The sequence below is a fragment of the Lissotriton vulgaris genome, chromosome 7, assembly GCF_964263255.1.
Source record: "Lissotriton vulgaris chromosome 7, aLisVul1.2, whole genome shotgun sequence".
Classification (NCBI taxonomy): domain Eukaryota; kingdom Metazoa; phylum Chordata; class Amphibia; order Caudata; family Salamandridae; genus Lissotriton; species Lissotriton vulgaris.
This window is the reverse complement of record NC_141695.1, coordinates 1,667,676,368-1,667,694,448: the sequence shown is the minus strand read 5'-3', so window position 1 is coordinate 1,667,694,448 and position 18,081 is coordinate 1,667,676,368. Positions and strand designations below refer to the sequence as shown.

Genomic DNA, 18,081 nt, shown 5'->3' with positions numbered 1-18,081 from the left:
TTCAGCAGTTGGTAGTTTGGTCCTTTGGTGGCTGCACTAATGTGACTCTGCATATGTTGGTGTTTGTCTAATGTAATACCTAAGGATCTGGCAGAGTCTATGATGTGGGGCGAGCATTTGAGGGCTGTGAATGATTCAACCACAGATCAATCTTGGGGTTCTCCACTATCACAGCTCCTCGTTACTCCCCTGCCAAAGCTCTCTGTACCCTCCTAACAGTGCTCCTCGGTACCCTCCTACCAGTGCTCCTCTTTTCTCAACTATCAGATCTCCTTCTTGCTCCCGTACCAGAACTCTCTGTACTCTCCTACTAGTGCTCCTCTGTACCCTCCTACCAGTGCCTCTCGTTTTTCTACTATCAGAGCTCCTCGATACCCTCCTACCAGTGCTCCTCTGTAATCTCCTAATACTCCCCTAACAAAGCTCTCTGTACCCTCCTACCAGTGCTCATCTGTACCCTCCTATCAGAGCTCCTTGTTGCTCCCCTACCAGAGCTCTCTGTACCCTCCTAACAGTGCTCCCCGGCACTCTCCCATCAGTGCTCCTAATTTTTCTACTATCACAGCTCCTCGTTACTCCCCTACCAGAGCTCTCTGTACCCTCATACCTGTGCTCCTCTGTACTCTCCTACCAGTGCTCCTCTGTACCCTCCTACCAGTGCTCTTTGTTTCTCTACTATCAGAGCTCCTCGATATCCTCCTACCAGTGCTCCTCGGTACTCTCCTATTACTCCCCTAACAGAGCTCTCTGTACCCTCCTACCAGTGCTCCTCGTCTCTAAACTATCAGAGCTCCTCTTTGCTCCCCTACCAGAGCTCTCTGTACCCTCCTACCATTGCTCCCAAGCACTCTCCCATCAGTGCTCCTCGTTCCTCAACCATCAGATCTCCTCATTACTCCCCTACCAGAGCTCTCTGTACCCTCCTACCAGTGCTCCTCTGTACTCGCCTATCAGTTCTCCTCCTTTCTCTACTATCACAGCTTCTTGTTACGCCTCCACCAGTGCTTTCTGTACCCTCCTACCAGTGCTCCTCGTTCCTTTCCTACCAGTGCTCCTTGTTTCTCTACTATCACAGCTCCTCGTTACGCCTCTACCAGTGCTTTCTGTACCCTCCTACCAGTGCTCCTCGGTACCCTCCTACCCGTGCTCCTCAGTACCCAACCTACCAATACTCCTCAGTACTCTCCTATCAGTGCTCATCCTTTCTCTAGTATCACAGCTCCTCGTTACTCCCCTGCCAGAGCTCTCTGTACCCTCCTACCAGTGCTCCTCGGTACCCTCCTACCAGAGCTCCTCGGTACCCTCCTACCAGAGCTCCTTGGTACCCTCCTACCAGTTCTCCTCAGTACTCTTCTATCAGTGCTCATCTTTACTCTACTATCGCAGCTCCTTGTTACTCCGCTGCCAGTGCTCTTTGGTACCCTCCTACCAGTGCTCCTTGGTACTCTCCTGTCAGTGCTCCTCATTTCTCTATAATCAGAGCTCCTCGTTACTCCCCTACCAGAGCTCTCCGTACCCTTCTATCAGGGCTCATCCTTTCTCTACTATCATAGCTCCTTGTTACTCCCCTGCCAGTGCTGTTCGGTACCCTCCTACCAGTGCTCATCGGTACCCTCCTACCAGTGCTCCTCAGTACCCGACTACCAGTGCTCCTCGGTACTCTCCTATCACTCCCCTAACAGAGCTCTCTGTACCCTCCTACCAGTGCTCCTCGTCTCTAAACTATCAGAGCTCCTCGTTGCTCCCCTACCAGAGCTCTCTGTACCCTCCTACCAGTGCTCCTCAGCACCCAACTACCAGTGCTCCTCAGTACCCGACTACCAGTGCTCCTCGGTACCGTACTACCAGTGCTCCTCAGTACCCTCCTACCAGTGCTCCTCGGTACCCTCCTACCAGTGCTCCTCAGTACCCGACTACCAGTGCTCCTCAGTACCCGACTACCAGTGCTCCTCAGTACTCTCTTATCAGTGCTCATCTTTTCTCTACTATCGCAGCTCCTTGTTACTCCCCTGCCAGTGCTCTTCGGTACCCTCCAACCAGTGCTTCTCAGTACCCTCCTACCAGTGCTCCTTGGTACCCTCCTACCAGTGCTCCTTGGTACTCTCCTACCTGTGCTCCTTGGTACTCTCCTATCAGTGCTCCTCATTTCTCTACCATCACAGCTCCTCGTTACTCCCCTACCAGAGCTCTCTGTACACTCCTACCAGTGATCATCCTTTCTCTACTATCACAGCTCCTTGTTACTCCCCTGCCAGTGCTGTTCGGTTCCCTCCTACCAGTGCTCCTCGGTACCCTCCTACCAGTGCTCCTCAGTACCCGACTACCAGTTCTCCTCAGTACTCTCCTATCAGTGCTCATCTTTTCTCTACTATCGCAGCTCCTTGTTACTCCCCTGCCAGTGCTCTTCAGTACCCTCCTACCAGTGCTCCTTGGTACACCAGTGCTCCTTGGTACTCTCCTACCTGTGCTCCTTGGTACTCTCCTACCTGTGCTCCTTGGTACTCTCCTACCTGTGCTCCTTGGTACTCTCCTACCTGTGCTCCTTGGTACTCTCCTACCAGTGCTCCTTGGTACACCAGTGCTCCTTGGTACTCTCCTACCTGTGCTCCTTGGTACTCTCCTACCTGTGCTCCTTGGTACCCTCCTACCTGTGCTCCTTGGTACTCTCTTATCAGTGCTCCTCATTTCTCTATAATCAGAGCTCCTCGTTACTCCCCTACCAGAGCTCTCTGTACCCTTCTACCAGTGATCATCCTTTCTCTAGTATCACAGCTCCTTGTTACTCCCCTGCCAGTGCTGTTCGGTACCCTTCTACCAGTGCTCCTCTGTACCCTCCTACCAGTGCTCCTCAGTACCCGACTACCAGTGCTCCTCAGTACCCGACTACCAGTGCTCCTCAGTACTCTCTTATCAGTGCTCATCTTTTCTCTACTATCGCAGCTCCTTGTTACTCCCCTGCCAGTGCTGTTCGGTACCCTCCTAACAGTGCTCCTTGGTACCCTCCTACCAGTGCTCCTTGTTTCTCTACTATCACAGCTCCACGTTACTCCCCTACCAGAGCTCTCTGTACTCTCCTATCAATGCTCCTCGGTACTTTCCTATCACAGCTCCTCGTTTCTTTCCTATCAGAGCTCATAGGTACTCTCCTACCCGGCCTCCTCAGAATTCTCCTATGAGAGCTCCTCAGTACTCTTCTATCATTATAGCCCAGTACTCTCCGGTCATAGTTCCTCTGTACTCACCTAGTAGAACTTTATACTACTCACCTACAAGACTTCCAAGGTAGAGACTGGGGAGAATCTGAAATCAAGGAAGAAATACAGAGTAGTCAGACACACTGCCTCTGTGGGGAGCATCCACCGACCCTTCCACCCAACACAGACCTCCCATCTCCTCTGTGAAGAATTGACCCCTGCCCCCACAGTCAGACACACCTCCTCTGTGAAGACCACCCCCCCCCCCCCCCCCGGGCCCCACAAACCTCCCAATCTCCTCTGTGAAGTATCGACTCCAGACTTACCAACTCACACGGTACCATCGTGTGTCACACGATTTCGGCGGTCACCCGGTGAGGAGCTGAAATCACACGGTGGCAGGAAAAACGAGCTGAAAACCACTGTAAACATTGGATTATCCGATGGTTTTCGGAGGCGGTAAACAGCTGATGTCCATAAAAGGTGTGAAACCACCCCAGAACATCAGCAACAGCCTCAAAGACCCTTTGTTTTTGGGTTGTTTTAGAGGGTATGTGGGTCTTGTTGAGGGTCAGAAAGCCTCTTAGTTAATTCTTGGCACCAGTCCCCATACCCTAGAAGTCCCGCTCTCTCCTCACCAATGAAAATATTTTGTACATTGGCAGGTATGGCACCCCCGACCCCACAGTCAGACACACTTCCTCTGTGAGGACCACCCCAACCCCCACAAACCTCCTCATCTCCTCTGTGAGCGATCAGTCCCTCACTCTCAACAAAGCTCCCGTCTCCTCTCTGAGTCTGCAACCTGCACCCAGGCCTCTTTTCTAAGTGTGCATCTCACCTTTTTAGGTCAAGCAAGGGCAGCGCATGCGCTGCGGTGAGGCATGCTGTATTAGGGTTAGGCATATAAGCTCCACCCATTTCCCCGCCCTTCCTTTTAATTGGCTCCTGTTACTGTCCTTGCTAAATCATTGCTTTTCATTTGTGAATAGGCTTGTTAGTCCCTCCTTGGTACAGCCTTGTCCTCATTTGTAACCTCCCATGACGACTGGATCTTTTACTTGTCTTGTTACACGGTCTGCTTTTTAAGTCAGTAAGCAGTATTTTGCTTAATGAATAATGGGGACAGTGGTGGCTGCTTCTTCTATTTGCAGCAGGCAAACATAACACACGGCACTTGCAGGACAATGGCGGCTGCTTCTTGTATGGAGCGCTATGCATGCTTGCACTTTAAAAGTGGCTGCCCCACCCTACCTCTCCACACAGCACTCACAGCACAATGGCGGACACGTCTTCATTTTTAAACTTTTAAGCTTTCTTCATTTTTAAACTTTTAAGATGAGTGTGGTGCCTGCTTCAGGACACCTCGCTCGGGTTCAGGTTTTTTTTTAATTAAATGCTGAGCGTGGCGCCCGCTTCAGGAACACCGTGCTCGGTTTCAAATTTTCTTTTTTACTTAAATGCTGATCGACACCCGCTTCAGGGACCGTGCTTGGTTTCAGGTTTTTTTTAATTAAATGCTGAGCGCGGCGCTTGCTTCAGGTACACCGCACTCGGTTTCATTTTTTTTTTTTTAATACTTAAATGCTGAGCGCGGCACCCGCTTCAGGGACACCGCGCTCTGTTTTAGCTTTTATTTTGAACTTTAAACTTTCATGCGGAGTGTGGCGCCCACTTCAGTGTCACCGCGCTCTCTGTATTGCAATAGGTCTCGCATTTGCCAAACTTTGACCTATTGGTATTGTAAATGGCAATGCCTTTTAATATTCCACATTTTATAAAACCAAAAATAAAAGCCATTGTCATTTACAATGCCAATAGCTCAAAATCTCGCAGACATATTGCATTGCAAATGCTTGTTACCTCTTCGGAGAAGGCAGTCCTTACAAAATCTCTTCTGTCGGATTACCTTGCCCCCCACACACATGCCCTCTGATGTGCAACGGCACCCACACACACCTCTCAGCATGATAACTTCATGCAGCACTCCTACATGTAGAAGCCATCACAAGAGCACTCACACATACCTCTTTGAGTCCAACACCACAAAAGACTGTTAGAGTCCACCTCTCCTTATACCTGGAAATCCTCCACCCACACTAGAGTGTCCAACCCATCATACATACCTCAATAAAAGTGCAAAACAGCATCTCTCGAAACACAGCTCTATGTGGTGCAATCCCTCCAAACAAGAGTCCGCCACTAACACGAAACTCTGTGCAACGCTCTTTACCTGATAGGTGTGAGCCTGTGAGAGTGAGACGCCCAGAACCAAACCTGTGAGAAATCACCACCGTACACGCGCCCCTATTCTGGGCCACAAACCCACACACAGCACTTAATTTGTAAAAAAAAAAAAAATAGGTGTCAGGGCTCTTGTCAGGAGGCCACTGCAGCTTGCACCACCCATTGCCCCTGCCAGCGCTGCTGAGAACCGTATCAACTACCCATCACACTCCTACACCAGTGACAATTCAGAATATTACAGGCCCCCAAAGCTATGTGAATAGCTTGGGCGACAGGTATTAGTATCTTTCAATTTAGATTGAATTAGTAAACAACCGTTGTTGTGTTCATCTCTGAAATAGATAAACAGTTCCATCATGTGGCAGACTGTCAAAAGTGCCGGTATTGACAATTAAGTGCTGGTGCTGAGCACCAGAAGCCCCAGGCTCAAATTAAGCACTGCGACACACTGATGGTTGTGAAAGTGTAACCCTTGCACTTATCTATGAAAGACCAACACCTCATACATACATTGGCGATAGTGAACAATCCCACACAGAGCAGCATGCCAATGAAAGCAGCTCCCACACTCATCTGTGAGAGTGCCCACTTAAAAGAACCTTTCTGAGGTCACAACCAGTATGAACATACAGGGCGATGAGAACAATGCAAAACCCATAGCTATGTGAAAATGTGTGACTCCTAGACCTCTGGTCCAGTTCTGCACTGTCCCCAGCTCTCCGCGTGTTAGGGCAGCGTCCTGAGCCCTCCGGTAGCCTGGTGTTCGTGCCTGCGGCTCGCCCCCAGCTATACTTTTCCTTCTAGTACCCGTCTATTTTGCCTCTAGTGCCTCCTTCCTAGCATTGGTAGTTGTTATTGTATTTTCTTTTTGTATTGTATTTAGTGCCCTGTTATTTGAGCTTCGTGTTGTTTTCTCCCCTTCTAGGTCTCGGAGTTTTCCACTACCGGATACTGTTCCCTGCGGCCCCGCCCCCATCTCAGCCATCACCTCCACGGACTACATTCTACTCAGGGACCTGAACTTCCACCTTGACAACAGCAACGACCCCGACTCCTCTACTCTCCTGGACAACCTCGCCAACTTAGGACTGAATCAGCTCGTCAACACACCCACCCACAGAGCGGGTCACACCCTCGACCCCATCTTCGCAAGAGGAACAAACGTCCACTTCTGCCACACCACCCAGCCCCCCTGGACCGACCACAACTGCGTCCATTTCACCTTCAACACCAGCACCGCACCCAAACCTGCCCCATGCCCGCCTCGACGGAACTGGAGCAAGGTCACCAAGGACCACCTCAACGCCACCCTCCGTCAATACCCCCCCCTTCCCAACAACCAACACCAACTCCGCAGCCAGAGAATTTCACTGCTAGATCTACAGCTGCACTGACAAGGTAGCACCCCTCCGCCTCCCCGCCAAACAACCCGCCGAAAGCCGCCTGGTTCACCACTGAACTTCAAGATGTCAGACGTTCCTGCAGACGACCAGAAAAAACCTGGTGGAACCTAAAAACCACGGAAGCACGGAACGACCACAAGAGCTCCCTTAAGGAATTCCACCAGCGCAAAAGAGACACCAAAAGAACCTTCATCAGAGACAAGATCCTGACCAACGTGATCAACACCAAGGAACTGCTCAGCGTCATACAGCAGTTCACTAAATCCACCAGAGAATCCACAGACGTCACTACGTCCCAGGAACTCTGCGACAGACTCAGCTCCTACTTCCACCTGAAGATCAAGAACCTCCATGACAATTTCAGCAAACCAACGACCAGCACCACCCCCCTACCCTCCGCCACCGATAAGCCGACCATCACGTACAGGGAGTCCGCTACCGTAGAACTCATCATAGCGGCCATGAAGAAAACCCACTCAGGTGCCCCTACGGACCCCTGCCCACCGCACATATTCCACAGAGCTGCCACCGTCATCGCACCCAAACTAGGGCGCACGATCAACGCCTCCCTCACTACAAGCATCTGCCCAGATGACTGGAAACGAGCGGAGGTAAAACCTCTCCTCAAGAAACCTTTGGGCGACCCAACGGACCTGAAAAACTACCGGCCCATCTCTCTCCTCCCGTTCACAGCCAAAGTCACTGAAAGACTTGTAAACACCCAGCTGACCGCCTTCATAGAAGAACACTCCATCCTGGATGCCACCCAGTCTGGATTCCGGAGCAACCACAGCACTGAGACTGCCCTCCTTGCCGCCACTGACGACATTCGCATGCTACTGGACCAGGGACACACCACGGCCCTCATCCTTCTAGACCTCTCCGCAGCATTCGACACTGTCTCTCATCGCACTCTTGCAGCCAGACTTCACCCCGCGGGGATACAAGGAGTCGCCCTCAACTGGATCCAACCCTTCCCATCCGGCAGAACCCAGAGGAATCAACTTCCTCCCTTCCTTTCCAAGCCCATGGAAATCAACTGCGGAGTTACCCAGGGACCATCGCTCAGCCCCACACTCTTCAACATCTACATGGCCCCCCTCGCCGCCATCGTCAGACAACATGGGCTCAGCATCGTCTCTTACGCCGACGACACCCAGCTCATCTTCTCACTCGCTAAGAATCCCGAGGATACCAGTCTATTTTTCATACGAAGGACGTGGCAGGCTGGATGAAGGACAGCTACCTGAAGCTAAACTCAGAAAAGACCGAGGTCCTCATCCTCGGACCCTGCACCTCCACCTGGAACAATACTTGGTGGCCCTCCGCCCTTGGGCACCCACCCACCCCCACAGACCACGCCCAGAACCTCTGCATTATCCTCGACTCCTCCCTCTCCATGAACTGCTAGATCAGCACTGTCGCCTCCACTAGCTTCAATTGCCTGCGGACCCTCCGTAAAACCATCAAGTGGATCCCCCCCAGACTGCAGAAAGACTGTCACCCACACACTCATCACCAGCAGACTGGACTACGGCAATGCCCTCTACGCCAGAATCAACAAGTCTCTTCTACACAGGCTCCAGACCATCCAGAACACCGCAGCCAGTCTCGCTCTCTGGACACCGCGCCTGGAGCACATGACCCTACACCTACGAGGCCTCCGCTGCCTCCCCATCGAGAAGGAGGTGACCTTCAAACTCCTTACCCATGCCTATAAATCCCTCCACAACATGGACCCAAATACCTCATTGAGAGAGTTTCCTTCCACGTACACAAGAGGAACCTCCGCTCTGCCGACCTCACCCTGGCAGATGTCCCCCGCATCTGCAGAAGCAGAACCGGCGGGAGAGCCTTCTCCTACATCGCGGCCAAAATCTGGAATGAGCTCCCAGTGAACATCAGACGCTCCCCGTCCCTGCACACGTTCACGAACGACCTCAAGACCTGGCTCTTCGACTGATCTGGAGCTGCTCCTCCCCACATCGGGCAGTTTTGAACTTGTAAAGACAACCTGTATAGGTGTTTTGTAAGGTATGGGAGGCTGCATGCATTTGTGCCTGCTGAAGACTATGTTTGTAGTAATACAGAGAAATCAACAGTAAAAACTGGGCCCATCCAACTATAAAACAGGCCCACTTTCAGCCAAAACACCGGCCCAGGCACTCACCGGTCAGACCAGCCCATAGCGCTGCCAGGTTGCCTTTTAGGCCTGCCTGACCTGAACATGGAAATCCGAGCTAAGGCTTGGCTGTGCACTAGGAGCCCATGGACGAGCAGGGTTGTGAAAATATTTGGAAAGTCAATCATGCAACAACTATCATGTTAGAGTGCCGCGGTGTCTTCAAAATAGCGTAGGTCTATACACACTCACGTGTTTCCCATTATCAGATGATATTTCTGGATTAAGAAGTATTTATTATCAGGTAGAGTTTTTAAACATGCCTGTCCTCATATGATGACTATGCTATTAGTGAACTAGGAGGCACGTCAGCTCTCACGTGTACCCTATATGTGCCCCTAGGTTCTTATTATGGATGGAGTAACATTATAGGTTATTAAATCAAACACAAGAGAGGTTTTTGTACAGCGCACATACGCAACTCACAACTTTGAAGGTGCAGTCATATATGGTGAACAAAAAAATGGGGCTTGGTTAATTAAAACATGTTCTCATGATCACACATTTTGTCAAAACTGGGAAGCCAGATGAATCCCAGATTTCCCAGTGCCAGATTATGCATTGCAACCCAAGGACATATCAGCACCTCACAACAGACACAAACGAATGACACTTTTTTCTCTGGCACAGGAGTTACACCAGGATTCACAGGGTGCTGAGCAGAGGCTGGGATGCGAACCTGGTCCCCACGCTGCACGTTTGGCAGCTTTAGGCCCCAGGACACATGGCATCCCGCTAAAGCTCATCTCGATTTGGGCTCGAGGTTCCAAGAGGACCTCGAGCTGAGCCAGAGCCAAGCATCTGGCTGGGACCTGGCTCAAGTCAAGCCGTAAGTGGCTCACCCACCTGTACCCATCATGGCCTCTGAGTCCTGGCGGGAGTCGGGGATCGTGCCAGCTTACCTTGTTCATGCCGTTGCCCATGGTCAGAGCCCCAGAGGAGGGAGGGGGAGGAAGATGGTGATGACGAGGAGGGGTGCTGGTTTCGTATCCTGCGCCGCTCAGCTCACGGCGGTGTTACCTTCCCCACCAGGTTTGCTGGTCCCTCACTCAGAGGGGTAAGTGACAGCTCCCCAGCACCTGGTCCGCGTCCTAAGGGGGGCAGGTGCGTCCTGGTCTCCAGGGGTAGGTACCTACTACCTAGTAGTGCCTCGTCCAAGGTCAAGCGGTGCATCGTCTGTGGCAGCACGTGGAGGGGCGGGTGCTGGTATCTGATGAACCCGGCCCTAGCAACCAGATGGAGGCGGGCCTTGGTATCCAGCGGAGGCTGGCAGTGCTCGGCTCTGGTGCCCGTCTGGAGGGGCTGGCCTGTTACCTAGAGGAGGGTCGCCAGTGCCTGGCACCCCTGTGGAGGGGGCGCTGACGGGGCATCCAGTGCTGGGTGGCCAGCGTTTGGTACCATGATGGAGGGGTCTCTCCTGGGGTACAGTGCAGGGTCATCAGTGCCCGGTTCTGGTGTCCAGAGGAGGGGGCGGGGGTCTTGGAACGCAGTCGAGGTGTTCTGTTCCGAGGCCCCCTCCGAGCTCTCCCTTTCTGCCCCGGGGCTCCTGCCCCGCGCGCGCACAGTGGACTCGCCTGGGCTTTCCGAGCTCAGGTCATTAACTTTCATTTGCGAAAAAAAGAAAAAGAAGTGAGCTCCACCCCGCCGCAGCTATGTGCTCATAATCCGTGGAGAGGTTTGGCAGCTTCGCCCAGGTGTGTCCCGACGCGCGGCTCCGGGGCCACTCCACGCGCGCCCGAAGCGTAATCACTTACCTGGGACTTTCAGGGCCAGAACAAAGTGCGCATTCCTCCCCCTCCCTCTCCAAGCGAGCAATGTCAAGGCCTGGGCCCCCGCGGCCCTGTCAGAACCACCCGGGCCGGTCTCGGGCGCCTCGGGTGTGTGTCCTTCCGCGACCCTGGCCACAGAAGCAGGGCCCTGCAAACAGCACCTGGTTCAATGCAAGGGCCCCCCTCACTAGTTCCACTGGTAAAATCACCCCGGCCCTTTGTTTAGTGTTAAAAAGTACCTGGTTTCTTCTGCGTATAATGAATACACCGTCTCCGATGTTACCAAGGGATTCAGCGGTAGTACCTGGAGTTAGCCAGGTAATGCCACACAACTTCCTGTAATTCTTAACTACGTCTATAAAAGGTTTTTGATGGCAAATAAAACTTGCAGAAACCCCGCCAGCCCCTTAAGAAGACAGGACCCGTCTCTCCGCCGCCATATCCCAGGCATTAGCTGCTTTGAGACGGATGTACCCGCCCGTCCCTGAGTCCACAGTGACTCACTATCGCTGATTCTTTCAACTCAGACGCCGGGTCGGAAATATCAGAGGCTATACGGACCGTTACCCCATTTGTGCTTACAGCCCTGAAGAGTCACGGGCTCCTTGCCCGCTTGACGAAACACGTGTCGGCTGGTCATTTGCTTTTGAAGTTACCTTTCAACAAAGGAAGGTCAAATACAATCCTTTGAAGAACAAAAAGACTTTCTATCGTGTCCACTTTGTTTCATTTGCTACCTATCGTGTTCTTTTGATTTAGCATGATGCATGTATACACCTCGCTTAACGTGTGATCAGGATTCTTGTCATAATTACCGAGAGGGCCCTGGCCACTCTCTGCAGAGGTTTCGGGGTCTCCTCTGACCTTGCTGCACCGTCTTCATTATTGTTGTTTTTTACCTAACACACACCGCTACCAGTTAAGACGCCACACTTCCTGTACACGTCAAAACCCTCCACAGAACCCGCAGAAACCCTCCAGTTGTTTACAAAGTTGCAGGCCGACAAGCATGTACGATAACATCATCTGCATATAGCAGGTTTGATATCGGAGTATTATCTAATTTAGGTGGATAGGCGTTCACCTCGTCCAATGCTTGCGTTAGATCTGATAAGAACAAATTAAAAAGTAGTGTCGCCAATACACACCCTTACTTTAGGCCTGAAGTGGTTGGAATTTCTTTCATTACAGACGATCCATCTCCCATCCAGACTCTGACCCAAGTGTCGGAGTAGTGGAGTTGAATTGATGTTAAAAGGGAGAGTGGTATACCTTATTCAATCAGCTTTTGCCACAAGAGATTTCTATGAACACAGTCGAAAGCCAACTTAATGTTCACAAAACACAAATACAGGGGTTGTTTCTTTGTGATATATTTATCCATTAACACTGATAGCACAAGCATGTTTGTTGTAGTGCCTAGGCCTTGTATAAATCCTGTTTGATTTGAGGGGATTATCTGTTTATCCTTTACCCATTCCGTTAGATTTGATAATAGTATACCTGCAAATAGTGTAGCATCAGTATATTGAAGCATGATTAGTTGGTAATTTTCCAGCTGGGCCCAATCTCCTTTTTCACATATTGGAGCTATCAATGAGCCCTTCCAGGTTCCTGGTATTGCAGATGTCCTAACAATTTCCTTAAATACTTTCGTAAGGTATCCTGACCATAGAACGGGATCTTCCTTAAAGAGTGCAAATGTTACACCTTTTGGGCCGGGTGCACCATTTTTTTGTTTCCGTATTAATTCACATAATTGTTTGTTTGTTATGTTGATTTCTTGATTCAAGTCATTCTTTGGTGTAACAGTCATATTCCCTCTACCATCCAGATGATTTGTTTCCCAACCAGAATTTAGATGTGTTGACAGGAATGTGATCCAATCATTCTTACTTAAAGTAGATGTTACAGCTGTTTTATTAGGTCGTGCTACATCATTTATCAATTTCCAGAATTCCCTAGAGTTCGATTGATTGCTACAAAAGAGCACTTTTTTTCCAGAGGTCATTTTTTTACTTGATTCCTTTCATTCCACAATAACTTCTGCAGGTTGTCGTTATTACTTTTTAAGTTAGAACATAAGTCCATATCTTTAGGATGCTTTTTTATTTGTCCCCTAAGACGGTTACTTGTTCTTCTCACAATCCTCGCTGTTAACGATAAATTAGTTTTATTCCTTCTTCCTAGTTTTCTTATGGTAAGGTTTTAACTCATAGGTTTTGACTAGTTTTTGTATAAAATCCACCCATTGTTCCATCACAGATAAAATGTTATCTTCAAAACATTTGCTTACCAATTTATAGGATACTGAACACACAAAAGAGCAGACCAGGTCTGTGGATGGTGTATGGCTATACCAGTAACTGAAAAAGGTACATATCTACCAGGGATCTTGAACGCTTAATATACCCACTGGAGGGAGGGAAGCATGTCTTCTTCCTAGTATAAAGACAAAAGGTCTTATTACTCACAGCAACACCAAATCACACGCACACAACCGCATGATACACAAATAACCGCATAGTCATTAACACCTGCATGAATAATTTGCATTCTGCATCTTGGAAAACTATAATTAGAGCACTGCACATTAATTACATCAGTCTAGGATGAACATCATGGCTAGATCTGATATCCATTCTCGCACTGGCACTACATGGTCAGTTGCGGTATGGAATGATCAACAATTCTCACATGACGAATACTCCACCATAGAGGTGGGCTGATGAGAATTGTTCTAGCTTGTGTGTTCAACAACATTATGTGTTGAATCGCATTTTCCAACAACATTAGCTCACACGGGCAGCCAACTGTATCGCAGTTACTGGTATAGCCATACACCATCAACAGACCTGGTCTGCTCTTTTGTGTGTTCAGTATCTTGTAAATAGGGGATTGAGCAGACAGGTCATTAAATATTCCCCTTGACCCTCCACACTTTGTTTTTTATGTTACCAATTTATAGGCCAATTTGTTAGTATCTTCTTTAGAGTGTTCTTTGCAGATAAGTTTCCTGGAATTTACTGTTCCCATCTGGCCAGGTATGGTTACATATGCAGTATGCTTATTCACATATAGATTTGTTAAGAGTATTTGCTGACTTAGGTCACTCACAGACACTTTTCCAATATAAAAAGTAGTTCCATTGCTAAAGATATTCAAAGATACTATCGTGTAATTGATTCTTGATTTATGATTTTGTGATTGAAATGTCCATGCTGGTGGTGAGTCTTGGGGTAGCCTCCCATTTAAAATTCTTAATCCCATTGCTTCTATATCTTTAACAAAACTTATACCTAATTAACTTTGGATGAGATTCACTGCAACAGATGGTGTTTGACGCGTGATTGCCTAAAGATAGTCCTGCTGTTGGATTATGTCATCTCTTAAATAGGGTACAAGCAAGTTTAAATTAAAATCCCCTGAGATAATATATTCTGTAAATGGGTTCTCCATCATTTGCTATGATAAATAGGTAATAAGGGTATTGCACATATTACTTCTTGAGCTTGCTGTAGGGTGTATGTATACATTTATTAATAATAATATTTGTGATTGATTATTTTCCCTATACCGTAGCTTTACTATTAGTAAGTTTGGATTATTCATAAAAACTTGTTCATGGTCCACTCTCAATTCTATGGCAATAAATGTGGCCAGGACCCCACTGGGGTGTCCGCATTTGTTCTGTTTAATTGCTGGCTCAAAATATCCTTAATATCCCTCGAGCATTACGGGGTTAATGGACCAAGTTTCCTGTAGGAGAATAACCTGATAATTGTTTGTCATTAAGATTAAGTGAGCATTGTTTATTTTATTACGTAGCTCGTTTATATTCCATGAACATAGTTTTAATGTTTCACTAGCTTTATTTGTTTTTCCTGTTGACTTTCTTGTTTTATTCTGTCATAGCCTATTTGTACCGCGAAAGTCAGAACGAATCCATATTTCATTTAATCATTTTGGCTTTTCTATTTTAATTGATTTAATTGTCAAATCGACTGATATATCTGTTTTTCCAATGGGATTTTTTAATACTGAAGACTCGATGGCTTGTTTTATTTTGTTGCTCGTGATTCGAGGATACTGATATAACAAACGGTCTTGGACAAATTTTTATTCCCCAGCTGAGAAAAGTTTCCTTTGCGTTTAATATTAGTTCGGTTAGAAGAGCGGAATCCAAAGTTACCAATGTCATTTCTTGGCTACTGTCTGGATTTGAAAGGAATTCAATAGATTCAATGTTTTCACTGAAACTTTTCCTAATTATTGGATAGATATAAAGAGAAGGAGGATATTTCCTCTACTTTGTATATCATGGCTGCCTCTGGAGCCATATTCAGGTGTAAAGATCAGTTGTGGTTTATCACACATTACTGTTTTGTAGCTTCACACCCATATTGTGGGAACGTGATCAGAATTTATAGGCTGCTGAAACTCCTTGGTGTTTCCCATTATGTCATTTTGGGCCATATTTGTTTGTCTTTGAGGGTATTGAGGACTTTGTTGCACACTGTAGTTTGCGTTTTTGTGTGCCTGGATCGGTCTTTGTGTTGTTGAGGTGACATGTCCTTCCACACCCTCATTCCATGATTCTTTAGCTTTTACAGTTATAGGTAGGGTCTTTGATATTTCCATATTTTCCCATACACTTTGGTTTAAGTTTTGTTGAACCTGTATTGTTCTTTGTATTGTTGGTGGAGTATGCCTTTCTTCCTCATTATTCCATGTCTCCTTAACATTTACATTTGTGGTAGGGATCTTTAGTTTTTCTGTTTCTTCCACCTGAACCTGTATTGTTCTTTGTAGTATTGGTAGGGAATGTCTTTCTCATTTCTCATTCCAACCCTCCTTAACTTTTACATTTGTAGGAAGGATTTTTTATGTTTCCGCCTTTTCCAGTAGTACTGCTTTTTAGGGCTCGCCTGCTGATGCGCTTCTGCGCATCGCTGGCGAAGCTCTATTATGGCTTATCCAGTGTTTATCAACACTGGCGATTCCTTTGAGTGCATGTGCTTTTTAGGTCATTGCGCAAGCGCAAGCCCTAAAAAGCACGTGCACAATGCCACCAGCCGCCTGCCTGCCTGCCTGCCTCGCATTACAACATCAAAGGCAGCCCTCCCAGCGCATGTCTCACCCCCTAATTATTCACGGCCGCCTGGCCGTACTTTCAGTTTCACGGCCTGGTGTCTCCTTTTAAAACTTGTTAAACTTGTTTTATAGGACCTTCCCCCAACGCCTGCCCCCCATCCCCGTCCTATCCTTCAGTCCACGGGCAAAACAGCAGACAGGGCGCTCCAGCCCGGAGCCCAGGAGCCGAGGCTGCAGCCCCTTCCTTTTCTTGTATTAATTATTTATTTTCGGCCTGGCTGCGCTGCCAATGCTCGTTTGCAAATGCCTTTGCCCTTCATCAAAGAACAGATCTTCGACCCAAATGTATTTACTGACTGCCTGAACTCTGCAGTCACTTTGCACGTCCCTTCATCACAGTCCACCAATGTCCTTATAATCCAGTGTTCCTCTCTATGCCCTTTCTTTCTTTGCTGCTCCGGCAGCCTTCTGATATGTGCAACTGTGTTATTTAATGATTTTTATTGCATGGATGTGTATTATTCACTGCTTGTTTTATTTACCAGGCGTGCTTGCTAGGTTTCTGTAATGAATCTGTAAATAGAATCCTTTTTGCTCTTTTCTCCAACTTTGTTTCAGGGTTGGAGGAAAATAGGATAGCTTAAGTAAGAAATTAGCGCAGTAAAAGTTACAATAAAAAAAAAACGTCAATGGGTGTGGGTGCTCTGCCACACATTTCACGACGCAGGATTTCCTGCTGTGCTTGTCGGGCTCGCCTGCTGATGCGCTTCTGCGCATCGCTGGCGAAGCTCTATTATGGCTTATCCAGTGTTTATCAACACTGGCGATTCCTTTGAGTGCATGTGCTTTTTAGGTCATTGCGCAAGCGCAAGCCCTAAAAAGCGCGTGCACAATGCCACCAGCCGCCTGCCTGCCTGCCTGCCTCGCATTACAACATCAAAGGCAGCCCTCCCAGCGCATGTCTCACCCCCTAATTATTCACGGCCGCCTGGCCGTACTTTCAGTTTCACGGCCTGGTGTCTCCTTTTAAAACTTGTTAAACTTGTTTTATAGGACCTTCCCCCAACGCCTGCCCCCCATCCCCGTCCTATCCTTCAGTCCACGGGCAAAACAGCAGACAGGGCTGTCCAGCCCGGAGCCCAGGAGCCGAGGCTGCAGCCCCTTCCTTTTCTTGTATTAATTATTTATTTTCGGCCTGGCTGCGCTGCCAATGCTCGTTTGCAAATGCCTTTGCCCTTCATCAAAGAACAGATCTTCGACCCAAATGTATTTACTGACTGCCTGAACTCTGCAGTCACTTTGCACGTCCCTTCATCACAGTCCACCAATATCCTTATAATCCAGTGTTCCTCTCTATGCCCTTTCTTTCTTTGCTGCTCCGGCAGCCTTCTGATATGTGCAACTGTGTTATTTAATGATTTTTATTGCATGGATGTGTATTATTCACTGCTTGTTTTATTTACCAGGCGTGCTTGCTAGGTTTCTGTAATGAATCTGTAAATAGAATCCTTTTTGCTCTTTTCTCCAACTTTGTTTCAGGGTTGGAGGAAAATAGGATAGCTTAAGTAAGAAATTAGCGCAGTAAAAGTTACAATAAAAAAAAAAACGTCAATGGGTGTGGGTGCTCTGCCACACATTTCACGACGCAGGATTTCCTGCTGTGCTTGTCGGGCTCGCCTGCTGATGCGCTTCTGCGCATCGCTGGCGAAGCTCTATTATGGCTTATCCAGTGTTTATCAACACTGGCGATTCCTTTGAGTGCATGTGCTTTTTCGGTCATTGCGCAAGTGCAAGCCCTAAAAAGCGCGTGCACAATGCCACCAGCCGCCTGCCTGCCTGCCTGCCTCGCATTACAACATCAAAGGCAGCCCTCCCAGCACATGTCTCACCCCCTAATTATTCACGGCCGCCTGGCCGTACTTTCAGTTTCACGGCCTGGTGTCTCCTTTTAAAACTTGTTAAACTTGTTTTATAGGACTCTGTCTGTCTGTCTGTCTCTATCTATCTGTCTGTCTCTATCTATCTGTCTGTCTGTCTGTCTGTCTGTCTGTCTGTCTATCTGTCTGTCTATCTGTCTCTCTGTCTCTCTGTCTCTCTGTCTCTCTGTCTCTCTCTCTGTCTCTCTGTCTGTCTGTCTATCTCCCTCACTCTATCTGTCTGTCTATCTGTCTGTCTATCTATCTATCTGTCTG

The 18,081-nt window shown here is 48.3% G+C and overlaps 1 protein-coding gene across 1 annotated transcript in view; it reads right to left on the bottom strand.

Annotated features, from left to right (window-relative positions):
• Window positions 1-10,622, bottom strand: part of DUSP15 (dual specificity phosphatase 15) — a 100,498-nt gene extending 89,876 nt beyond the window's left edge. Inside the window, exons 1-2 of the mRNA XM_086932683.1 lie at window positions 9,929-10,622; window positions 3,267-3,300 (exon numbers count right to left, since the gene is read on the bottom strand). Coding sequence (XP_086788809.1) covers window positions 3,267-3,300; window positions 9,929-9,949 — 55 coding nt within the window. The 5' untranslated portion in view covers window positions 9,950-10,622. The remainder of the gene's footprint in view (window positions 1-3,266; window positions 3,301-9,928) is intronic.
• Window positions 10,623-18,081: the final 7,459 nt, after the last annotated feature.